The 26,397-nt window shown below is 40.9% G+C and overlaps 1 protein-coding gene across 8 annotated transcripts in view; it reads left to right on the top strand.

The window, feature by feature from the left end:
* MLLT10 (MLLT10 histone lysine methyltransferase DOT1L cofactor) overlaps positions 1-26,397 on the top strand; it is a 119,763-nt gene that overhangs the window by 22,867 nt on the left and 70,499 nt on the right. For 4 of the 8 annotated variants that reach the window (XM_077303167.1, XM_077303164.1, XM_077303166.1 and 1 more), the window contains exons 4-7: positions 1,414-1,468; positions 18,389-18,498; positions 24,709-24,812; positions 25,190-25,283. The exons of 1 other annotated variant lie outside the window; for it this stretch is intronic. In XM_077303167.1, coding sequence (XP_077159282.1) covers positions 1,414-1,468; positions 18,389-18,498; positions 24,709-24,812; positions 25,190-25,283 — 363 coding nt within the window. Of the gene's footprint in view, positions 1-1,413; positions 1,469-18,388; positions 18,499-24,708; positions 24,813-25,189; positions 25,284-26,397 lie in introns of those variants that run through there. 3 more of the 8 variants (XM_077303170.1, XM_077303169.1, XM_077303172.1) reach the window with 3 other exon arrangements.

Below are 26,397 nucleotides of genomic sequence, written 5' to 3'. Positions count from 1 at the left end.
AAATGTGTTAAACATCTGTAACGTGATATGGCTATATACGGTAATGTTAATCTGCCCCCCCCAGTGGCCAATGATGGGCCTGGAGGAGGTGGGAAGGGGAGGGGCCCTGGATGGACATGTATATAGTTGTGCACGATTGTGCCACTTCTAGGTTTCTCAAGGCCTCAGGAATGTTTCACGGGTTTCTCAACAGTAAAAAAGTTGAGAAAGGCTAATGTGGAGGTTGTCCTTCTGGCTTGTTCCTTTGCTTTAGTCTCTATAAGAACGGCTGCATGGGTGATTCCCACAGTTATTTGATTTTGGGAATTAAGTGCTAGTATTACTTTTTCTAGCGTCAGGGAAGATACGAAGGTCAAATATCTGCAGGATATTCCAATTTATATTCAGTCTGGTGCTGGAGCGCAGAGATGCATTGTACATTCCTGCATTGTGTACATTCCTGCATTGTACAGGGATTCGTACTAGGTGACCCTGGAGGTCCCTTCCAACTCTGTGGTTCTATTATTCTATGTTTGAGTCTGAGTCTTGCTCCCATGCTTTCACTGGAGCAGTCTGGGTGGGGAGAAAAATATTTTAGCAAACCTGGAATCTGAAATTTAGATGCTTGGAAGTTTACACCTATATTTCTTTGAAAAGACATTTTTTATGTATGCCTTTTCATTACGTATTTGTGACTAAAATGGATTTTTAGTAACCTTCTGTCAGGTGCATTTTTGACAATTGTTCTGATTCTTGAAAATGTTTAGGTGTATGTCCCAGTAATTCATCCATGTTTCAATAAAATGGAACTGCATACACGCTGCTTACCTGGCATTTAATCCTTATCGTTCTTCAAGAGAAACTAGCATCCCCTGAATTCCTGGCAAATAAAGAAAGTTGTGGGAAGAGCTATCAACAGTCAACCTTCCCGGCCCTGGCTCCTGCTTGGTGGAATGAACTCCCTGGAGAAATAGAGCCCTGATGGAGCTTGCTACGTTCTGCAGGGCCTGCAAGACAGAGCTCTTCCACCAGGCCTTTGGTTGAGGCCAGCCAGGGGATATCCTAAAACAGCAAATTGGGCCTCACCTTCCTTTCTCTCCCAACCTCCACCACTCAATTGTAATATTGACTAGCCAGTAAATACCTATTAGTGTACTTATAAATATTGAACTAAATGACTTTGAAAGTGCTCGTCTCTTACTTGGGAAATCAATTTAGAAATAATTGTTTTTTGCAAAGAAATAGAAGTAGGATAATGAGGGATCTTTGTATTGTGATGTGAGGAATAGTTGCTTGTTGGAGGGTTTCCGTAATGCGACATAAGACCCTTCTGTTTATCCTCCCATGTAAACTATAAATAGTTATAAAAGTTTTAGGGTGGCATGTTGTGACATTTCTGAGGTTTGTTGTTTATAACTGTTTTTGCCTTTGTAGAGATGTGAGTTATGCCCTCACAAGGATGGTGCTTTAAAGAGGACAGACAATGGAGGTAAGTCTGGGTTTTTTTTAAAAAGTTTTTCTTTAAACTGTGGTAAAACAGGAAGGCAGTTAATTCTGAAATACAAAATTGTGTCCCACTTCTACAGTTCTGTTTAGTTGACTGATTTAATTTGGGATTGATATAACATTGGTGATGATTAATAAGGATTTGGGGCCCATCCAGAAAACTTCAGATAAACTGAAGATTTCTGAGACTCATTTTAGAGCTTATATTGAGTAATTTAGGTGTTCATCACTGTAGAATGTATTTATTTTTGCATCGAGTATATGAGTTTGTGAAATCTTATCTTCTTCTTACACATGGAGAGTGAGGGTATTGTGTCTATCATGCTGGAGGGCTGCATGTAATTTCTACACTTTAATTTATGTAGAAATCATTCAGTGTTTGTGAACAGTGATGGTTATTTAATTCCATCTGTAGCTGGGTTCGCTGTTCTCAAGTGCCACACTTAAAATGATGAGCCAAGTACTTGATGAACTACCCACTTCAAATTGGGGTATTTTTTTTTTGTTAAGCTCCAGCTGCAAATTGTGCACACCTTATTTTTAGATAACAAATTCTGTTATCTAACTCATACCTGAAAAGAAATTAATACTTTGTGCAGAAATTATGCTTTAAAAATGTAGCATCACATACAATTTAGAGCACCTCATGGAAAATATATAGCATTTCTTTATTAATTATAAATGCAGAATTTTGATTTTCTCTGCTGTATAATTTCCATAGTTCCCTTGTAAAAATATGCTTCTGTCATGAGTTCGCTGCAAAATGCTTTTTGTTTGGTGTTAATAATGTATAAATCATGTGTTACTAACTTTGGATGTTTTGGGGAACAAAAATGTGCTGTATTAGAAGGAAACAAATTTAGCATGATTTAATGGTTATTTACATACATTTATTAGCATCATTTTTCTTGGGCTAGAATATAGGTTTTTCTTGATGCAGAATATAACCAGCTTTGCATATGTAACTGGTGAAATGGATTATATATATAAAGAAATAAGTTACTTTTAAGTTAGTGCTACTTAGTTCATACGTGCTGCTTTTCTAAAACAGACTCTTTTTAGAAGTCATTATCCTCATAAGTGGTTGCAGGTGAATTAGTACCTTAGACAGTAATGATTTAAATTGTAGCTTGCTGGCATTGGATTTGTGAGTCTACAGGTGGGAAAGTTTTAAGGTAGTACCAGAACTGGCTGATTGCACTCTTTGGACAAGAGAATATAGGAAGTACTCCGTTGTTCTTATATCTTGTAAGAGTAGATGCCACTGAAGGATAATCTGCGGGGTGACAAGCCAGTTGAGGTAGCGTGTCCCCAAAGAATGAGAGACCAGATTAAAAATGCTCAGGGTGTTGCAGAGAACTTGCTAGAATAGGGTAGGACAGCTCTAGGATGTTTATATGCTTCTCTCTGATATTTTAACAGGTTGTAGTGAAGTTTCAGGTATGATTACTGGAATGCCATTTGAAGACAATTTAAGATTATTGAGCACAACTCAGAGCCCATTTGAAGGTCTCTTCCTTGTCACCAACCTCACTATTGATCTCATTTCTCAGCATCCATCATTTCTGTTTTCTGACACTCAGAAAAGCTCCACTGGATAAGAGGCCTCTCAAAAACCTGGAATTGGATTGTGCAGTCTGTTAGCAAATGGTGCTACAGTATGTGGATCATTGTCTTATTTCCCACTCCCTGTAGTCCTTTCCAACCTGGGGAATGTTGATTCTTGAGGTCATGGAACCTTTGAGAATAAATAGACATTCAAGGAGAAGAGGGTAAAAATTACTCGGTCCTGGTAGTGCAAGTCAATTTATTGAGGGTCAGAAAGGACTGCTGTAGGGAGAGGAACAATTAACATGTATCATTCTTCAGCAAGGTGATGGAGCAGATAGTGTGTGTCCAGGGACTTCTGGCTGATGTATCACCTTGATCCATATAAGTCTATCTGTCCAAACAGTTTGGGGGCAGAAATCACCTTTTCCACCTGATTAGATAACCTGTGCCAGTTGCTTGTGTGTGAGATCCTGTTGATTGTCTGGAACTTTCAGTTGCTTTTTACACTACTCAGTATGCCATGATTCTAGGTTGTATGATGACTGAGCTGATTGTACTGGCTTGCAGTAATTCTAATCCTGCTTTTGTGACCTATCTTGCAAGTTGGCGTGGGGCAGAGGACAGCTGCCTTGCTTTATTGGACATTCTTTTGGGTGATAACACATTTCTCACTGCATAGAGTTCCCAATCAGAGGACAGATTGATGACATCAAGAGCAGTAATATACTCTAATGTTTCTGAAATCTGGAAATCTACTGGATATTTATTCTTTGGCGTACTCTGCTGTTTTGCAGTGACTATATTAATGTGTTTTAAATTAATACTGTTTTGGCATAGTTTTTATTGCGTATTTGTGCAAGCTTCTTTGAAGCTGCATGTTTGGCAAGAGACAAACTTTAAAACAAACATATTTGTGAGCTATCAGGAATCATATTGCTATTATTCAGAATGGTTATCCTTGCTCCTCTAAACTCGAGGATATTCTGCAAATATATTACAGCTTTTGCAACTATTTTTGGAATTTGCTTCTTGATAATGCTTGCTTAACATGAAAATGGTTCTTAGCTTAATGGTAGGGTATTTTGCACGGTATTTATGAGGGGTGAGTTTTACCAAGAAAAATCATGTTTCTTCTTGCCCTGGGAGACGCTGTTTTTCAACATTTAAGACATTATAAAAATTATTTCATTCCTGCCACATTTTTCAAGCTGTGGTTATTACATGCAATTAATTTGACATTGAACAAGTCAAAATGCAATAAACGATACATATATTTTAGTTTTGCATTCTGTCAAGGGGGTTTATAATTCATTTCATTTAAACTAGAACACAAAAGCAAGCACAAAATAGTTTATTATTAAAAAGTTCAATATAGGAAGAAGAAACATGAAGCCTAAAAGGGGAAACATTAAGCATAAAAGGGTGGTTGTCCTTTGGTAGAAGGAGACTGGTGTGAGCTACATACAAGGTTGTATTCTGGTGGCTTGGAGCCAAGTTGTATTCTTGCTTACATTGTGGTATAGCAGCGACTGCTGATATTACCAAATTGTTGCTCTGTTCTCTTTCCATAAGCTTCCTCAGTGACATTGTGGAATTATGTAGTTGGTCTTCCCTTGGCACCAACTTCTGTAATTCCCAGCAGCCTAGAAAGATCCTGTAATTAAAACACAAGGCACCCCCCCACCCCATTCATTCTATTTCATTCACTAGTTTCAATTTCACCTACCTCCTGTAATATTTTGCTAGATATGTACAAATGGCTTTCATTGCATTAACAAATGATTTGATGCTTCACTTGCACTACTGTTCCCTTCAACTTACATATCTCTGATCTCCTTTTAAGTCTTACATGAATATAGCTGGAAGGCTGGGAAGATACATGAAAGCCAGCAATACCATTTATGTAGTTAAGTATTACCAGCAAATTTCTTGGGTGTTCCTCTTCTAGTTGTAACTTGACTTTCTAAATTGATAAGACAGATAGTTTTAATTGTTTGCAACGCTGCAAGCATTGGGTGTTTTATGCTAACCTGGTTTCTGTTTTGTTTTGGAGCTTACAGTGTACACAACAGAGCTTTTTATTTCAGTATGTTTAAAGGCTGTTCTTGGGTTGAAATCTGTTCCAACTGGATGGTAATCAGGAATGCTGTGCTGCAGCATTCTTTGTCAGCTTTAGAGCAGGATTTCTGGAAGGCAACTGCTTGGTTGAAAGCCAACTAACAATGCAGTAGTTTAGTCATTATTTTTAAAGGGTTAGAGCGGGGAATCTCCTAAACTTGTGAACAACGTCACATGCTAGGTTTTTTTTTTTTTTTACAGTCAGCTGCTTTCTCTCTTTGTTTCCTTAAGGTGATGCTTTATGCAAAAACTAGTAGCAAAGCCCGTTGCATGCTGTAATACAACAGGTGCTAGCTCATGGTTTGGTGTGTGTTTACTGCTGCGCAAGGAAGCTGGCAACCCTAAGAGGAAGTCTCTCTGTGCACAGCAGTCCTGACCCAAGTCAGGTTCAAGCATAACTAGGAAATATAGAATTCCAGAACATGAACCTACACCTATCTGGCAACCTTACCCCCCCCTCTCTGCAATGTTTTATTGACCTGAAATAGGCCTGACATGGAGGCATTATATCCTCCACATTGGGCCTGGAGATCTCCTGGAATTTCTGCTTGTCTCCAGACTATAAAGATCAGCTCCTCATGTGAAAATGGCTGCTTCGGAGGGTGGACTCTGAGGAATTGTACCATTTTGAGGCCCCACCTCCAAACCTCAAGGAATATTTCCAACTCAGGGATAATCAACCTCTAAGTGAGACCTGGACATATCCTGGTTTGATTCCATGCTCCTCCACATGCAGCCAGCTAGGGTGATCTTGGGTTAGTCACTGTCCTGTTAGAGCTGTTCTCAAAGAGCAGTTCTGTCAGAGCTCTCTCAGCCCCACCTACCTCACAGAGTGTCTATTGTGGGGAGAGGAAGGAAAGGTTATTGTAAAGCACTTTGAGACTCCTTCAGATAGTGAAAAGCGGGGTATAAAATACCACTCTTCTTCTTAACCTTGATGCTGGGAGATAGCCATAACTGATGGTGCGATATTTCCCAACATTTAGAATTGATTATTTTAGTCAAACCATTATATTGTTAATGGGTTGCAGAAATAACATGTAGGCTGTTGGTAATACACCATTCATGCAGCATGTGGGTGGAGCCCAAGGAGTATGACAGGACTGGCCGTGTAACTTTGAGAACAGTGAGGGAAACAGCAAGAAATGCTAAAAGATCTTCTATTCATTGTATAAAATAGCCTGGTTCATGTACTTGCATATTCATGTCTGATTTGTTTTTACTTAACATTTTTTTGAAGATTTGTTTCCTGCTTTATTATTAAAAACATACCTCATAGCTTACAATAAAGCACAAAAATATGATAAATTTTTAAAGCAAATCATGATTAAGTCATCATACCCAAATTATAAAGTGTGAACCAAGTCAAATTACAGCACTAGATCAGAACATAGCTCTGTCAGTACTGAAGGCCTTTCAGAAAATATAGTTCTTCACACTCTTCTGAAAGGAGGGGGACAAATATACCATTCGGAGGACAAATTCTACAATCTGAGGGTGCCTGCCAAGAAAGCCCTTAAGTGGTTCTTTGCTAGCCTGATGTCTAAAAGTGTGTTCTTGCAGTTAGCCCCTTTCTCCTTGTCATCCTGAAACTCTGATTTCTACTGGTAGCAGTGGTCCTTGAAGCACTTCAGACTCAAGTCATTTAGAGCTTTAAAGGTCAAAACCAGCACTTTGAATTAGCTCAGAACCAAATTGGAATTGAGTGTAATTGGCATAATATAGAGGTAATCTGTTCATTGTTATGACTTCCCACCAACAGTCTGTCTGCTGCATTTTGTACCAGTTGAATCTTATGAAATATATGCAGAGGGGAGGGGTTGTAATTTAGTGGAAGAGCATGTGCTTTGCATGCTGAAGGTCTCAGATTCAGCCCCCAGGATTTCTAGTTAAAAGAATCAAGTAATAAGTAATATGAAACACTTCAGTTTGGAGACGCTGGAGAGTGCGTACAGTTCTGACTGGACAGTAACGGGTCTTGATAGGCAAATGTTCTGTTTCAGTCTTGAATCAGTTGCAAGGCAGCCTCATGTAAAATAATCTAGCCCTATGTTACAATAATCTAACCTACATATTGCCAGTGCACTGCGTTCAAGTGGCCAGGTCAGCTTTATGCACGTAGGGGCACCAACCTAATATAGTAAAAATTAATCCTGATCACCTCCATTATCTGTTTTTGAAGGACAGAGAAGAGTCCAGGTATATCACCTACCTGCAAACCTTGTCAGTCAGGAAAGTACTAGGACATCCAGAGTAGAACATCTGTTCCTGGATCAGCATGATCCTGATCTGTGAAACTTGCATCTTGTCTAGACTGAATCTTCTACATAATTGGGCATCAGTTTAGCATTCTTACCATCATCCCAGAATTGTATGGAAAAGAGAGAGACCTAGATATCATCAGCATGTTGGTAACATGATCTCCCTCAGTGCTTTCAGGAATGGTGTTAAACTGCATGGGGGAATATAGAACTTTGTGAGACCCCATGGACAAAAATCTGCTAATATCACTATCTGCCTTCAGAGAGTTAGCAGAATGATCACAATATAGAAACATGGTTGTAGTTTGTTTATTGGACTGTGGGATAATCTTCTGCAAAACAGGGATGATTTGTGGCTGACTTTGGGAGAATACAGGTGTCCATTTACCAAGCAGTAACTTATACAGCTTGGTAAGCTTGTCTCTTGTAGTGCCTTATTAATTTTGCCACATTTCTTTTCCACATGTTTGATCGCATACAAATAGTTGATTTTAAAAGACTTCACTGGTTGGTAGGAAAATCGACTTAACTTGTTGTGAATGTAAGCTTTGGCTGGTAACTGATAGTCTATATTGACTGGAGTTGCAGGCCCAGGCTATCTAATCCTTCATGTTTACTTGTAATTAAATCCCACTGTACTCAGCAGGATTTATTCCCCGTTAAATAGACATAGAATTGCAGCCTTTATCATTTGTGTTTATTAATTAGTTACAACTTTACATGATTGGTGAGAGCAAGTGTTAATTGGCGAACGTCAAACAAGTGCGCCCTTTGCTCCCAGTCTAGTTTGATTCTCCCAGAAGAGGCTGTAGGGATCACAGCTCTTGCTGTTGTAGATCTTCAGCAGCCACGCAAGCAGTTTTTCTAGAAGTGGAATTCTGGAAAACTTCAGAGTGTATAGTCCTATATCTCTTCCTAGCAAGGTAGAACTAGCTTCTCAGGGACATCAGTTTTACGAAGGAAAAAGCTGAGGCATGGGTGAGGCTGCACCTAGCCTTGTATGATGTTAAGTGCGGACATATTTACCCATACAGAGGCTTCTTTGATTGAACTGAAAGGTACAGGTGTTCTTTACCTGTTTAGAGATTAGACACAATCCTGCTTGCCCACAGACGGTGAAGGCATTCTTGGTTTGCTGACCTAGTGGCTCTCTGAGCAGCTGTGACACACAAACAGAATACTTCACTGGGACACCCTCCAGTCTCAGCCATTCCACCTGACTGCCTGGAGGTTAAAAGGCAGTCTCTGTCAGCTGTCAGTTGCCATCCCATAGTGATTTCTGTGCTGCTTCAATTTATAGGTCCTGCTCTACAAAACAAAATCAGAGTCCAGTGGCACCGTTAAGACCAACAAAGATTTATTCCAGTCCTGCTTTATTTGCCATGCAAAACTGTCTTTAGAAAAACCTTTCTTTTTCATAGTCTCTGTCGGTCATACTGATAGCACTTTGAACCTGTGTACAGCAGCAGTTCAAAAACCTAGAGCTATCATTAAGTAAAGAGAAGTGCAGCTTTAGACTGTTCACACCCTGAGACAAACAGTTGGGATTCCCGCTTTGCCTGCTGCAGGGGTAATAGCGATTGGGAAATGTTGTGGAGGATTTCTTGTGTGGAGCTATTTCTTGCCCTTACCTTAAAAAAAAAAAGAAGTTGGTGACCATTGCTAATAGATTGTTTTGATAATATATACAGTTTAAAATAGTGTAAAAACTTTCTCTCAGAGGTGTTGTGGCACCTATAGTGCTTAAGACTGTGTTTAAATGTTGTCATCAATACAGAGGCAAATTTCCTATAATTGATGGGATGGCTGCTGTTTCCTGTGCTTGAGATTGCAACACAAGGTAGAATCCTGCCAGGTTTGTGAGACCCAAGGTAAAATCCTGCCAGGCAACTGAGCCATGTGTCTGTGGTTGGTACTTTAAGAGAAAGCCCTCATTGCTTTGGAAAAGATGTCTAACTCTTCAGCTGCAGAGATACTCAATCTTAGTCCTTCTGAACATATTATTTTCATTTTACTTCATTTGTACTCCACCTATGGGGCTCATAGGATACCAGTCACAAGCTATCCAAAGAACAACCATTGGCCACAGACAACTGCCTCAAAACAGTTTGCTGTGGTTTTGGAACTCATACTCTTGTGCCTCTGTTCATGCTGGAATTATTGCTAGTCACTGTGCAGCCAGTTAGAACCAGGAGCTCTCCTAGTGCAAGTTTCTCTACTAATTGTTCAGACGTTTTGCTGATCCGGTTTCTTTCTGTCTGAGAATGTGAAAGAAGATTCTCTTGTTTTTTCTGTCTTGACCTTTGGTTTTGTTGGCATGAGTTCTTCAGAAAAACTTACAAGGCAATATAAGAACACATTGTGAATCATCTTGTGAGATCTAGTCCACATCTATAAGGTTGTTCTCAAACCCAAAGATCCAGATCTTGTTTAGATTTCCAGCTTGATTATCTTCAGGACTAATGATCCCAAGCTCATTCTGATACTTGAATGAGGTATTGTCAAGACTATAGGATTCTACCCCCTTCTGATTTTTGGCTAAGACATTCTTCTCAAATGGGAGGTTGCCTAAGGGATTGTGGTTCTGACCCATTAGGCAAGACTACCCCATGTATTGTTTGAAATTGGGTCAGGCATTTAATACTCTGTGAAGTGGTACCTTTCACACATCCTTTCTACTTAGTGACCCTTTATTTGTGTCCCACCTGAGCTCTCAGTTGCAGTCTCGGTAACCTTATCAGGCTTAATGGGCATTGAAATGTGCCCCATCTGCCACACTCTTGAAATCTTCCAAGGAAATTACATTACTTCATAACTACTATCAATTGCTCTTCTGGTGGTCTGTCTCTAATTCTAGCACTTTTCTACATCACCACCACCACAGACTTCTGTGGCAGTACTGGCATTGCCCCAGTGATACTGCCATGGTTCCCACTGCATTTGACATCAGCACTGACAGTCATTATAAATCAGAACTATATTCTGAAGAGGCTAAAGAAAACTCTTTATCAAATATTACCACCAAGCAGGCCACACCTAGGATTTGATCTTTGGTGTGATCTGGTTGCAGCTAATGCTGTGCCATGGCTAGACCACTATGCTCTGAAGACTGGGCTCTGCATTCCACCACCTCCATGTATAGGCAGAAGTGCTTATTTATGTCGCCCTGCAGAGACTAATGAAACTCACTGGTTTCCTGACTGCTTTGTGGGACCTAATGCCTCCCAGGGTCTAAGTAGATGAGTTGGTTGATGGCTTGCATAGTTAGCTGTTGACTGCCATCAGTGAGATTGTACCCTGATGACTCCTCCACCCCTGTTTTAAGTGAGCACCTTGATACACTAGGGAGCTACATGAGAAAAAACGGGAACTGAGCTGGCTAGAGCAAATTTGGAGGAAGACTCATGATGAAGCTTCAAGAACACCTTGAAGGATGCTTATGACGGTCTATGAGATGGCACTGAAGGTCACAAAGAGTTCTACATAACCTCCATTACATCTGCAGGCTCATGCCCACCGTAATTGTTTAGGGTGATTTGGTCCCTTACCATCCTCAAAACAAGGCACATAAATCATAGGCAGTTGGCAATTACTTATGAGGCATTTGAAAGTCATTTTGCAGATAAAATCACGATGTTCTGCCATGACCTTCTCCCAACAGTTAATACTGTAAGGGAACTAGAGGCCCCTTGGAGGAGTGTTTTGACGGCTTCAGTGCCAAACCAAAGTGGCTAGGCTGCTGGCAGGAGTGAGGCCATCCAGTTGCCCTCTAGACTGCTGCCTCTTGTGACTTGTGAAAGCATGCGGAGAAAAGGTTGAAGGATCCCCTCACGAGATAAGAAACCTTTCCCTTATGTTGGGGACTTTCTTGCGGGACCTAAAGGAGGCAATAATTAGATTTTTGCTGAAGAAACCATCTTTGGATCCATGGGATCCTGCCAACTTCCTGTCTCACACCATGCATTTTTGGGTAAGGTGATCGAGCAGGTGGCTGTGGACCAACTGCTAGCATACCTAGAGGAAGCTTCAGCCCTGGATCCATTCCAGTCTGGCTTTCAGCCTGGTCATGGCATAGAAATGGCCTTGGTTGCTCTCATGGGTGACCTCTGACATCAGCTAGATGGAGGTGGTTCACTGCTGCTTGTATTGCTCAATCTTACAACAGTGTTTAGCATTGTAGATCATGAGCTTCTGGCTTGCCACCTCATCGATGTGGGAATATGGGGAACTGCCTTTAAATGGCTGATCTGCATTCTCCATAAAAGGGTGCCATATAGATGATGGAGCAGAGTTGTTCTCTTGCCCCAGATGGATGAACCAGAACCAATGGTATGAAATTAATTCAAAAGAAATTCCGTCTAAACATCAGGAAGAAGTTCCTGACAGAGCAGTTTCTCAGTGGAACAGGCTTTCTTGGGAGATGGTGGGTTTCCATCTTTGAAAATTTTTAAACAGAGGCTGGATAGCCATCTGACGAAGAGGCTGATTCTGTGAAGGCTCAAGGGGGTGGCAGGTTACAGTGGATGACCAATAGGGATGTGAGTGTCCTGCATAGTGCAGGGGGTAGGACTAGATGACCCTTGAGGACCTTCTAACTCTATTATTCTATGATTCCATGGTCGAGGACAGAGGGTAGTTGTTGGGGCAGAAGAATCCTGCCACTGCTGTCTCTGATGTGTGGTCCTACAGGGACAATTCTCTCCCCATTAAACATCTTTATGCTCCCTCGAACCCAGCTGGTTCAGGAATATGCACTTGGGTGTCATCAATATGCAGCCAACACCCAGCTCTATCTGTTGATAAGCAGCTAGCTGAGAACACCCACTGAGTTGCTGACCAGGTGTCTAGAGACTGTGACGGGCATGGTTCAGACAAAGTAACCTGAAGTTGACCCTTAGAAGATGGCGATCTGTAGCTAGGAAGGAAAAGGACCAACGGGGAAGTGCGCCTTCCCAGTCTTTACTGCAGCTCTCCTCTACAAACTATCGGGGATGACCCTGGACTCCTTCTTAACTATGGAGGCCCAGGTCACAAAAGTAGCATGGCTGGCTTTCTTCCATCTCTGCCAAGCCAAACTACTAGCACCCTATCGGCCTTAGAGCTACTAGCTACAGTGATCCATGCATCAGTCACCTCCAGATTGGACTTCTGCAATTTGCTCTACCATGGGTCTTCTCTTATCTGGAAATTACAGTTGGTACAAAATGCTGCAGCCCGGGACCCAGTGGGGAACTCGCATCCAATCTGTCCTCTGGCAACTGCATGGGCTACCAATTGTATTCTGAATCAATTTTAAGGTGTTGGTCTTGACCTTTAAGGCTCTATGTGGTCCAGCTTCTGTGTATGTAAGGGATAGCTTTTCCGAATATATCTCCAGAAGAGCCTTGTGCTCTGCCAGAGCTAACAGTCTCTGGCCTGAAAGAAATTCGGCTGGCCTGCCTGGTGGAATGAGCTCCCAGAAAACATCAGGGTCCTGTTGGAGCTCACCAAGTTCTTTACAACCAGTCTCCACAAGAAGATAGTCTGGTCTTTAGTCTTGATTACCTGGATTCTATTTCTCTTTCTATATTACCTGTAGCAATACGAAGACCTGGAAAAATGGAGGGGGAAAAAACTTTCCTTCTGTCTCTTCTCCTTCCCCCAGACCATTTTAGTTTTTCCAGGGTGAAATTTGGGGAAACATGGGAAGTAACTACTATGTGATACATTTTTCCTTTTGAAGTGAGAGGACCTGCTAGTTAAAATTATTCTGCTCACAATATGATAAAAATTACATAAGACAGCCAGCAGCGCTAGATGATGATAATTCGTATATGGAATACCTTTAATGATATGTTGGTTCTATGAGGAAACAATTTATGGTGCTTTTACAACAGAATTATTGATATGTGTTCGGTATTGAACTATTCAGTGTAATCAGTGTTTAACTTGGCATTCAAGTATGCAGCTTAGTTTTACATATAGTGATATTATGAGACTCTTTTTTTCATATATGGCACTTTCTTTTCTTTACCACAAAGTTTGTTTTCTCATTTCATATTTGAACCTCTCAAGTGGCAAAAATTAACACACAAGTGAGTGTAGCAGTGTGGAGTTCTCTGTCAGGTATTGGTTATATTTGCAAGTTTCCTTGTAGAAAATCAGAACACTTGAAATTCCATAAATATGGCCCATTTTTTCTGTACACTTTACATCTGTAGTTGGTTAGCTTTCTAAAGTTATCAAAGGAGGCTTGGCTAAAGCTAACAAGAGTTCTCCAGCATCCAAATGAATAGAAAAATTTCACAAAGTTCAACCAGACAGCTGTCTTGTTCAGACCCTTCCCAACTCCACACAAATGGAGACATCTCTTGGTTAGTAACATACAAACTTGGCATTTGGCACCTATGTACAAGAAGAATCGAAAGCTAGATCAGATGGGGTGAAAAATCTGCATTTCCTAATCCACCATCCATGGTTTACAGGGTTTCTGTCATTTTACTGCCCCAGTTTGGAGGGGAGTTATCTTCTACCCTGGTATGCATTCTCCAGTTTGGGTCCCCAGAATTGGCTCATGCATCTTTCTGGGTTTATTCGGCAGCTATCTTTCCTCAGTTTCTAATCCAAATACGTTTACTGTTTATTACATTCTGGCAAAGCAATTCTTCTGGATCATTCACTTGTAATATTCATTTTCACTGCGGGACTTTTGGTTTGTCCTGATACAATTTATAGGTAAGCCAGAAATGAAGCATCATTTGGATGTGCTGTGTTTCATTCCCTTTTTGCTTAATGCACCTTTCCTCGGCTTCAAGTAGTTTAGTTTAGTCCCGGAGGACTGGAAAAGAGCAAACGTTATTCCGATCTTCAAAAAAGGGAGGAAGGATGACCCAGGAAACTACAGACCAGTGAGTCTGACCTCTGTTGTGGGGAAGATAATGGAGCAGATATTAAAGGAAGCGATCTGCAAACATCTGGAGGACAATTTGGTGATCCAAGGAAGTCAGCATGGATTTGTCTCCAACAGGTCCTGCCAGACCAACCTAGTTTCCTTTTTTGACCAAGTAACAGGTTTGCTGGATCGGGGAAATTCGGTTGATGTCATTTACTTGGATTTTAGTAAAGCTTTTGACAAGGTTCCCCATGATGTTCTGATGGATAAGTTGAAGGACTGCAGTCTGGATTTTCAGATAGTTAGGTGGATAGGGAATTGGTTAGAGAACCGCACTCAAAGAGTTGTTGTCAATGGTGCTTCATCAGACTGGAGAGAGGTGAGTAGCGGGGTACCTCAGGGCTCGGTGCTCGGCCCGGTACTTTTTAACATATTTATTAATGATCTAGATGAGGGGGTGGAGGGACTACTCATCAAGTTTGCAGATGACACCAAATTGGGAGGACTGGCAAATACTCCGGAAGATAGAGACAGAGTTCAACGAGATCTGAACACAATGGAAAAATGGGCAAATGAGAACAAGATGCAATTTAATAAAGATAAGTGTAAAGTTCTGCATCTGGGTCAGAAAAATGAAAAGCATGCCTACTGGATGGGGGATACACTTCTAGGTAGCACTGTGTGTGAACGAGACCTTGGGGTACTTGTGGATTGTAAACTAAACATGAGCAGGCAGTGTGATGCAGCGGTAAAAAAGGCAAATGCCATTTTGGGCTGTATCAACAGAGGCATCACATCAAAATCACAAGATGTCATAGTCCCATTGTATACGGCACTGGTCAGACCACACCTGGAGTACTGTGTGCAGTTCTGGAGGCCTCACTTCAAGAAGGAAGTCGATAAAATTGAAAGGGTACAGAGGAGAGCGACGAAGATGATCTGGGGCCAAGGGACCAAGCCCTATGAAGATAGGTTGAGGGACTTGGGAATGTTCAGCCTGGAGAAAAGGAGGTTGAGAGGGGACATGCTAGCCCTTTAAGTATTTGAAAGGTTGTCACTTGGAGGAGGGCAGGATGCTGTTTCTGCTGGCTGCAGAGGAGAGGACACGCAGTAATGGGTTTAAACTTCAAGTACAACGATATAGGCTAGATATCACGAAAAAGTTTTTCACAGTCAGAGTAGTTCAGCAGTGGAATAGGCTGCCTAAGGAGGTGGTGAGCTCCCCCTCACTGGAAGTCTTCAAGCAAAGGTTGGATACACACTTTTCTTGGATGCTTTAGGATGCTTAGGGCTAATCCTGCGTTGAGCAGGGGGTTGGACTAGATGGCCTGTATGGCCCCTTCCAACTCTATGATTCTATGATTCTAGTTTGCTAATCTGTCTCCATCATGGGATGCATAGAGATCATGGAGATGTGAAACAGGTTCCTTACTTGTAACTATCATTTGAGTGGTCATCAGTGCATTCATATAACCTGCCCACTTTCCCCACAACAAGTATATTTAATTCACTGTAATATACGTATACATTTTTGGAAGAACCTAATTGGGATTGGTTTGGCAAGGCTTATCGAACTACATTTATTGTAAAGCTCAAATTTATGTAGCTTTAAAAATTATGGCTTATTCCTGACCTACAAACTCAGTTTGTGAACTAGGGTTAACTGTTAATTAGCTCACTTAAACACCTGTTATTAGCAGGAAGATTGAGTTAAATTGTGATTAAATTAAATATCAAAGGCACTGATGAATGAAGTGTTCTGTGTATTATTCAGCTACTTTAAAAATTAAATAAATCTGTATTAATTGTAATACTATACTATAACTATGAAGCTTAGAGCCTTTATACAGGTGCTTCATTATATGTTTCTTAAATGTTTAAGGTTTTTACTGTTTTAGAAAACAATATCTGATGCATGGCTTATTTTTGATAGCATTGCTCATGATGCCAGATTGTTACCTGCAGCCACGACATATATATTAGACAGATAATCATCTTCAAATAGTGTCATATAGAAGATGGAACAGAGTTATTTTCTGTTGCCCCAGAGGATCCGACCAGAACCAATGGTTGAAATTAATTCAAAAAGTTTTTGGTTAAACATCCGGAAGAAGTTCCTGACAGTTAGAGCGTCCCTCAGTGGAACAGGCTTCCTTGGAAGGGGGTGTTTTTCTTTGGAAGTTTTTAAGCAGAGGCTAGGTAGTCATCTGACAAAAATGCTGATTTTATGAAAGATTGTGAGTGGGTGGACAGGAAGGATGTACCATATTTGTCTCTTGTGGCCCTTCCTTGCATACCCAGGGAATTGCTGATCATCACAGTGGGGCGATAGGTGAATTTCCTCCAGGCCAGGCTGGATTCTGGAGATTTTTGGTGGAGGAATCACTTGGGCATGAAATTGGGGTCACTGTGGGTGGACAGGTAGTTGTGAGTTCCTGCATTGTGCAAGGAGTTGGACTAGATGGTCCTGGAGGTCCCTTCCAACTCTATGATTCTTTGCTGGCTAGAATGAAACTGCTGCCTTTTTTCCATTGTTCATTTTTTTGCTGTGGTATTACTGCCCTTTCCGTTCCCCTTTGTCACTGTTTTATAACTTTACTATCCCGTCCCCTCAATAATTTTAGTAAAAAAATTGTACTGGTGGATCATGTTGGGCAGACCATTGTTGGGCAAACCATTGTTTTCTGTTAAGATAGGAGATAAAATGTCCATGCTGTTTGATTGGTAGGTAGAATCGTGGATACTTCAATTGGAATACTGAGTCACTTATAGAAGGCTATGAACAGCTCTGAATTAAAATAATTGGATATTTTTCCTTTCATCTGCTAGCTATTTAACACTGTTTTCCTACATAGTTCTGGATACCTTTCTACTACACATGGTGTTTGGTGTTTATAATATGTCATGTAATGCATGGTGTTTAAAGACATTAGTGGTGGTACCAACTTTAATGTAACTAGAGCATTAATAGATGTTCTCCCAATAACAACAAAAAGGAAATAGGTTGTGCTCAGATTATCTCAGATTGTTGGTCTCCAGAACATTATTCTGTTTAGAACTATATTCAATAATATCACATATTGGGCTCTGTAGAGGTTGGGAAGGGAAGGGGGCAACTGGAGTGGCAGATCATTCTAGATGCAGAAGAGAAAAATGCATGAAAACATACTTGCCATTGAAGAAATTCTAGAAGTGTCTAGGGTGGACAGGTTGCACTCCTTATTTCCAGTAGAAAGCTGTAATTCTCCTTTGAGCATTCCTGCTGTTCTACTGCTTTTCATATTGGGAAATTGGTGTATCAAACTGCCTGGGAATTCTCTGTATAAAGCAATCCAGGACACAGTATGGGCAGCACTTGAATAGCAAAGAAATTTTCAAGCTGAGCTATTTATGCAATGAAACAGTAGCAGACATGGTTAAATTGTTTCCTTCAGCAAACACAAATTGGTAGCTCCCTTGGGAATCACGGAGAACCTGAAATTAGGCAGTCTCTTTTCTGGGTCAAGAATCCCTGGAAATTGAAAGTAAAAAAAAAAAAGACAAAGTATATTGTACCTGCCTGTGAAATATTGTCAAAAGCTACTTTCAAGGGATGAAAACAAAACAAAAAAACCCCCCAACAACCCTGTTTCATGATCTAAAGTTCTATTCTGGATACTACATGGGAAGATACAAGTTGTAGTATTGGATCTAATCAACACAGAAGAAGCAAAAATTCATTATTTCTTACAGGGAGACATAAGAAGAAAGCTATATATTTCATTTTGCTAAAATTCAAATTCTGGTCTCAGTTACACATCTGAAAGCCTATTGATTTAAGTGGGAAAGATCTGGTTAAAGGATTTGATTTTTAAAGTGACATAATTTGTATCAGTTCTTTATATAGATTTATATTGTAGCTCTTTGAAAATGCTATGCCATCTTATCCTGTTGTTGCATGCTGTCATGTGGTAAGGAATGTATGAAGGTTACTTACCTATGTTGCATTGAATAATTGAAAAAACATGCAAATCATAAGGAAGGTTCTCTTTGTTATAGCTGAAATGATTCTATTTGCATTTTCAAAAAACATTAAAAATAAAATTCAATTAACTTTTTATAGGTTGGGCTCATGTGGTTTGTGCTCTGTACATTCCCGAGGTGCAGTTTGCTAATGTTTCTACAATGGAGCCTATCGTGTTGCAGTCTGTCCCTCATGATCGTTATAATAAGGTATAATTATGTATTATGACTTTTCTTGATATAACTTCATTATTTGATAAATGATTTTGAATATTTCAGACCTTTTTTCAAACTTAGCTTAGTTTGCTTTGTGAATTTCTTGCACTGTTTCTCAAATATTCTACATGAAAGTAAAGTTGTAACGTTCCCTTTTAATAATATCTTAAATTGATAATACAAACAAATGTTTGAGCATGGGCTTATATATTTTAATGTCACTGAACACTTTTCCGAGATAACTCATAAAAGTACAGTATTTATAACAGTTATACCTCAACCACTGAATATAATAATTATTGAAAAGTTTCTTAGTAAAGTTTTCTGTTAAATGCTAATTGAGAGTAAATTTGGATCTTTTAATTTAGTTTTTGAGTCTTTAGGTTTCTCTGTTTCTTTGAATATGCTAGTATTCTTAGGTTTTGTTCCTTACTAAATGCATATTTAGTTCTTTGGGCAAAATTTTTTGTTGAGACTGTCATTGTGATACCAGCAGAAGCAAGCTGTGCAATTCTTGTCTTCTGCAGCCATGGGCATATTATAGCCCTATACCAATGCTTCATTTTGTTTGTACAGGGTGACTGAGATCACAGTACATATTGTATAGTGCCACTGCATATAGAATATTTAATCAAGATAAAATTAACTTTAAAAAGTTTCGCTGATTCATTTTTATTTATTATCAAATTTCTAGACTGCTCTTATCAGCCTGCCATCTTGGGACAGTTTACAATATTATAATAGTAGACATAATAATTAAAATCATTAAAACAGCTAAAAACAAATCAAGCAAACAGTTGGTAACATCCCCATTAGAGTTCTTCTTGTTGGGGTAGGCGGTGAGAGCTATCTGGATTGCAGAAGGATTGCCCTTTATTGTTCATGTGCTCATTTGTCTGAACTAGCCTCAACCATAAGCCTGGCAGAAGAGCTCTGTCTTGCAGGCCCTATGGAACTGTGTTAGTTCCATTAGGGCCCTAATATTCTCAGGAAGCTCATTCCACCAGGCAGGGGAGAAAATCCTGGCCCTGGTTGAGGCCAGTCAGACCTCTTTGGGGACTACCAGAGAATTTACTGTTGGTGAATGAGGCGCCCTCTGAGGGCCATAGATAATGGTCCCTTAGATACACAGGGGCCAGACTGCATGTGACCTTAAAGAAAAGAACCAAGTGAACCCAGAAGTCTACTGGGAACCAGTGTAGTTTCCTCAGTATTGGCCTAATGTGGGCCCTCCATGGTGTTCTACTGGCGACCCACGTGGCAGCATTTTGGATAAGTTGTAATTTCCGGGTTAGGGTCAGGGGTAAGCCTGTGTTGAGTGAGTTACGGTAATGCAGTCCTTAGGTGACCATTCTGTGGATCACGGTGATTTGTGCTCCGTATATCTACTATGGAGTGTGTAAATACTTCTGGACTGGTAGGGGAACAGGCAGAGCATTCCAGTACTATCCTAATCTCTTGCCCTGCATTTATTGGAATGTCTGATTAAAGCTAAAGTAACATTCATTCAGAACTGTACTGTGTTTATATGTGTGATCGATTATTCATTTAAATTTGGGGACCAGTTGAAGGGACTGGAGATCAAGTAGAGAGATACATTCTCCAGTCCTGATAACACATTGGTAGATTGGTATTGTGGGGAGGTCAAGCAGAAACCTGAAATTCATCCTGCTTGTTATCACATTTAACTTTCTCACTGGCCAAGCAACATCTGGCAAGGCCTTCTGTTTTTGATTTCTCTTATAGGTATGTTTAACTTTGTCAAATGCAGGTGTATTAGTTAATGTTAACATTAAGGCCCCCCCAAAACAATCTTGTCCATAGGTCATGATTCAAAGAGCAATGAAACAAGTTCTATAAATGTAAGAGGACATTAGATGTGACCCCCCCCCCCAAAACAGCAGCTGCATGTATTACATGGCAAACTACTTTTGAAACTGAACAGAACTTCAAAAGCAGATATGTGTAAAAAGAAAAACCAAAACCATATGACTAATGTAAGTCACTCGATGGAACCTGGGGAACTGTTGCTATCTCTGCTATATTTTCTTGGGCTTCCTCACAGATTCACTCACATTTTGTTGTGTTTTAGTTGTCCTGTTATACAGTTTTTTTCTGGTAACTTTCACTTCACATCTCACTGCCTTTAAAGCAAAATCATATTTATTTTATACCACCCCTCTGCACATCTTCTTTTCCTGTATCCAAGTATACTTAAAAAGCTATGTAAATTCACAAAAATCCATGCATATAGCATTGTCACTTTTTTACACATAAATCTGCCTCTAAATTTACAATCAAATACTTTTGTGTGGAAAGAGAGAGAGAAAAAGCTGCTGCTTCTGTTCGCCAATATCAGGATCACCTACAGCAGTGGTTCTTAACTTAGGGGTCGGGACCCCTTTGAGGATCAAACAATCCTATCACAGGGGTTGCGGCAGGGGGAACAGCTTGGCCGGGGGCTGCCATCTACACAACAGCCTTGCAGGGCAGATCGAGATAGAACGTTCGTCTGTCTGGAGCAGCAGAAAAGAGCGAGATCATCATGGTGGGACAAGAGGCAGAACTGAACTGAGAAACCCCGGGGGAAAAACAATTTCTATACAATCATGAACAATGGATCTTCATGCCATTGTTCAGTTTTGGTTTAATTTCTGTAAAAGAACATGTGCATAATTTTGCGGTTGGGGTCACCACAACATGAGGAGCTGTATTAAAGGGAAATTAGGAAATTTGAGAACCACTGATCTACAGCATTCTTTATGCATTCTGAGGTGGGGGAGAAGGCATGTGAACAAGAGCATGTCTGGTGTTGCTGCATTCAAAGGTTAATGTGCGAGAGATAAAAGTACACTGGAAAAGGTTGCTATCTTCAATCAGTCTTCAAAATAGTTTCATTACCATTTGTTTCAAAAACTTTTATGCAGTTTTGGGAAATAGGAGAGGGAAATTCTGTATTGGCAGAATGACATTGTACTGAATGGTCGGAGCCTCTTACATGGTGCTTAGAAATTAACTACTTCGGCCTATGTGTGGTATGTGCACATTAATATAGGAAGCATATTGTTATGTAGTGGTTCTCATTTACATATATTTTTCTATCCATAGTAATTAGCATTAAGATGCCTTTGTTAACTGGCATAGAAATATTAGCTGACGGTGTTGATCTTCTGATTAATAAGCAGGCCAAGTCCTATGTGTATTTACTGTAGGCATGGTCAGTTTACAAGCATCTGGATTAGGGCTGCTGTGGATGATCCAGAGACTCAAGTATGTGGTATCCTTATGGTTGTACAAAACTTGCTAATAAATGACATCTAAAGAAAATGTTTGTTACATGCATCTGATTTATCAATAATATCTTTAAAACAGGCGGTGACCCACACACCTGGGGCTTTTCTCATGTTGGTAGGAAGATCTGGACCCGGTGTATCTTAGGGACCGTCTAACTCCATATGCCCCATGCAGGGCCTTGTGCTCTGTGACGGCGAGCAGGCTGGAGGTCCCTGGGCCGTGCAAAGTCTGCCTGGCCCTAACCGGGACCAAGGCCTTTTTGGTCTTGACCCTGGCCTGGTAGAATGAGCTCCCAGAAGAGCTGAGGGCCCTGTAAGAGCTTGTAAAGTTCTTCAGGGCCTGTAAGAAGGAATTCTTCTGCCAGGCCCTTCGTTGAGGCCAGGTGGGACTGGAAGGTCTTCCCCTCCTCTTATGGTGGGATGGGGGGAAATTTTGGGAATTTTTGGTTTTATTGTTTTATTGTATAAACTAGATTCAAAGCCCATTTTATAGAGTAATAAAATGGGCGCTAGGAGGGCTGGGGCAAGAGTGCGGCGATGGCGAAAGGGGTCTGTGTGGGTGGGGAGGCACGGGGGTGCTAACTAACCAGTAACTAACCTGGCGCATGGCAGCGGCGGGTGGCAGGAGGCGAGGAAGGCATCTGCAGCCATGGCACAGTGGACGGGCGGCGAGGCCTGGGTGCGGTGCGGCGGCGCGCTCCTGCCACAGCAAATTAAAGGCCGGACGGCAAGGGCTGGAGGTGCGGCTTAGCGCGGAGTGCTCCGGTGGCGTCCTCGTCATCTCGGCAGCCATCTTCTAGGGGTCTAGGTAGCGTTGGCTCTCTGGAGCCTTCTCCCGGCCGCCGGAGTGGCCTCGCCGGGGGCTCCCTCGGGTGGCGGCCTGACGCGGTGAGAGGCGCAAAGCGCCTCTCGCCGCATCAGGCCGGGAGCAACTGCGAGCCGCGCTGCGCGCAGCTCGCAGTTGCTGGGGCTGAGAATCAGAGGGACCAATCGGCAGGTGCAAAGCGCCTGCCGATTGGTCCCTCCAATTGTCTGTCCAGAGGAAGGGTCCAATCCGGACCCTTCCTCATCCCGGACACATCCCGCCCCAGAACCCCTTACCGCTTTATTTAGTCTGCGGCGCCCTTGGCGCCGCAGGCGGTGTTTAGATGTTTGGAACTGGCAGAGACTGAGAGGGAAAGAGCTGAAGTTATGGATAGCTCAATATAAATGTCAACTCAAGTTTGCAGCAGCACTGGAAACCGTAAAATCCATATTTTTAGGGAAGAGACTGGCATGAAAACAGCCAATATTGTAGTGTCCCTGCATGAATCTGTAGTGTACCATCTTTTGGATGCAGCATACAGAGAGACAGCATGATGTAGTGGTTAGGAGTGACCTCTAATCAGACGAACTGAGTTTGATTTCCCACTCCTCCACATGCAGCCAGCTGGGTGATCTTGGGCCAGTCACAGTTCTCCTAGAGTTCTTTCAGTCCCACCATACCTCACAGGGTGTCTGTTGTGGGGAGAGGAAGGGGAAGATGATTGTAAGCTGCTTTAAGACTCCTTCAGTTAGTGAAAAGCAGGATATGATCAGCGTATCTCAGAAAGACAAGGGCAACCAAGATGATTAAGGGGTTGAAGTAGCTTGGTGTGCCATGAGTAGGTATGTTTTGTGGATGCCATTAAAGGTTTTTGTATTGTATTGTTGTTGTAGGTATGTTTCTTTTGCAAGAAAAGCTAATTTAGTACAGTGCCACTGCCTTATTGATGGTAGCATATAAGATTTTTAGGAATATTTGAGTACCCACACCTCTCTTGCCTTCACACAGACCAAACCTGTAACTGTTCAGCATCCTTTAAAATCCACTACCGCGAGAAAGCAAAATGATGGTGTTTCTGAGGCACCCTCTCCTCTGCCTTGGTAAAACCTGATTAAAATTTTATCTGCCCTGTATACCAAAGAGGAAAGCAGAGATTTAACACAACAAGAAATAAGTTTTACTTTTCTGGGAAGGAAAGATAAGTTGTGACAAAACAGGTAAAAAGGGATGGTGTTAGCTCAGTCCGTCACAAAGTACCTTTCCTATGAGGAAAGGCTAAAGATTTTGGAACTTCCTTTTCAGAAAAAAAAAGGATGACTAAAGGAAGAAGTTTATTAGTTATGCACAGGATGGAGAAACTGCACAGAACTCTTTCTGCCTCTCTCATAATCGGAGTGTGTGTGTGCTGATGGATAATAGATTTAAACAGAAAGTACTTCCCTTATGTTTCATGTGAACTGCCCTGAGCCACAGGGGAGGGCAGGTATATAAATGTAATAAATAGCTAAATAACATGTAGCTTCCTCTTCCTTTTCTATCTGAAAGCATTTCCTTGTCAGTGTCAGTTGATTTCCAGGAACTGTAGTAGGAACATCCTTGCTATGTGAAAGGGAAAATTGTTTTAACAATGATATGTGTTATTGTGAGCCTCTTGTGGCGCAGGGTGGTAAGGCAGCCGACATACTATCTGAAGCTCTGACCATAAGGCTGGGAGTTCGATCCCAGCAGCTGGCTCAAGGTTGACTCAGCCTTCCATCCTTCCGAGGTCGGTAAAATGAGTACCCAGCTTGCTGCTGGGGGTTAAAACAGTTATGATTGGGGAAGGGAATGGCAAACCACCCTGTATTGATTCTGCCAAGAAAATGCTAGAGGGCGTCACCCCAAGGATCAGACATGACTCGGTGCTTGTACAGGGGATACCTTTACCTTTATGTGTTATTGTGGCAGCGGCCAGCCAGCAGTACAGAGAAATTCTGTAGTTAGTAGCCGCGACATAAATTCACATTTTTGAAAACTGTAGAAAGATTCAGTCTCGGCTGTGCTTGTTTCGTTTTTGTTAAAATGAGCGGAGAGTATATTGAACTATTGTCTTATTTTGCTTCTTAGACATGCTACATCTGTGATGAGCAAGGCAGGGAAAGTAAAGCAGCCACTGGTGCTTGCATGACATGTAACAAGCATGGATGTCGCCAGGCTTTCCATGTAACATGGTAAGTAAATTCTAGTGCAAAGAACATATTTGATCCTGTTGTGACATAGCTGTATTATCTTGGAAGATATGAGTGTTTAATATGTTATGGCATTTTAATGCTTAAAATAGCCAGACTTTTCTTATGGCTGTATGTTAGTTGAGACATCTTACTATGTCGTTGTCTCTCGAGTTAGTACGACTGGTACAGTGTTGAAGTACGATTTCAGTCATTGAACTGTACTAGAAAGAATTCTAGCAAAGTGCTGGACACTAAGTAACCTCCATATATTAAGAAATGTATGTTTATATTCTCTACTGTACTGATTACCTAGTTTAAATACATTTAAAGGTGGCTTGTTTTTTGACTCCTTTCTATGTCCTGTATTTCTTTCTTAGTGCACAGTTTGCAGGACTTCTTTGTGAAGAAGAAGGTAATGGTGCTGATAACGTCCAGTATTGTGGTTACTGTAAATACCATTTCAGTAAGCTGGTAAGAATCTGTTGAATTCAGTATTTCCAATACAGTTCTGTGTTTTATATAATCTGAGCTTAACAGTTGACATGCTGAGAAAAAGTTAAAAACTGCATATTCTTATTACTGGATAAAATTTAATTGTGAACAGAATGAGTGAGGTTCAAAGTTGTTTTTCAGAAGATGTACAAACAGATTATTTTTGTTGCTGTCTTCATTCCATGCTATTACTGAGGGCCACCTGATTCACAAGGGACCATAGTGGGCTGCAGTGGGAGGACAGACTTGGGAAAGATTCATTCCAAAAACCTGGAGTCCTTTGGATCCATCTCTTAGTCCTTTTGGTCAGTAATGTTTATAAGTGATGTTCAGGGCTGTCTGGTGATTTTGTCTTTTTGATAACAGCATCTTTGACTTTCAAATTCTGTTCCATAGTAAACTTATAGCAGCTCTAATTATGGGAGTGACTCAGACACTGAGGAGGTTAATATAACAAAATGTTAATAAACCTCTGATGCAAAAGATAGCTTGGCAATGGACTACATAATGGGAAAATTAAACTTGCCTTTCTGGATCGGACTGAACTTTGTTTAGGCTGTAATTCTGATAGCAAGCTAGCAAGGAGTGGCAAGCTAGGTACCCCAGAATATTTAAATTGGTCTGCATCAATACTGGAGCATTCCATTTACAATTCAAGCAAGAAGTTAAAAATTATAGATATCCCCAAATATCCATCCATTTAAATGAAACTGGTGTTATATTGACAACCTTCCAACCTTCCGCTGAAAACACTTTATTTGGTTTTAAATTACATGCCGTTCAAGGATAAACTATTTCTCATTAGGTTCTTTTAAGAATGCCATCTTGATCTGATGGCTTTGGTACATCAATTCAGTTCTAAAACATCATCCTTAGTCACTTCAACTAGGTTTAATTGTTTTGCTGGGCTCCTGAAAACAATGGAGTGCATTGAAAATTTATGCAAAGGATGTATTTATTCCTCTACAGCTTCTCTATTATTTCTTCATTATCCAGCTGTCACAGTTTTCTTTGACTTGTTTCCTGTTTCTGATGGCCAAAACCAAATAATAAATAATTATTTATTTCTCAAAATGTTTTTTTCATTCTCTTT

Source organism: Paroedura picta, chromosome 11 (genome assembly GCF_049243985.1).
Source record: "Paroedura picta isolate Pp20150507F chromosome 11, Ppicta_v3.0, whole genome shotgun sequence".
Classification (NCBI taxonomy): domain Eukaryota; kingdom Metazoa; phylum Chordata; class Lepidosauria; order Squamata; family Gekkonidae; genus Paroedura; species Paroedura picta.
This window is presented reverse-complemented; position numbering and strand designations above follow the sequence as displayed.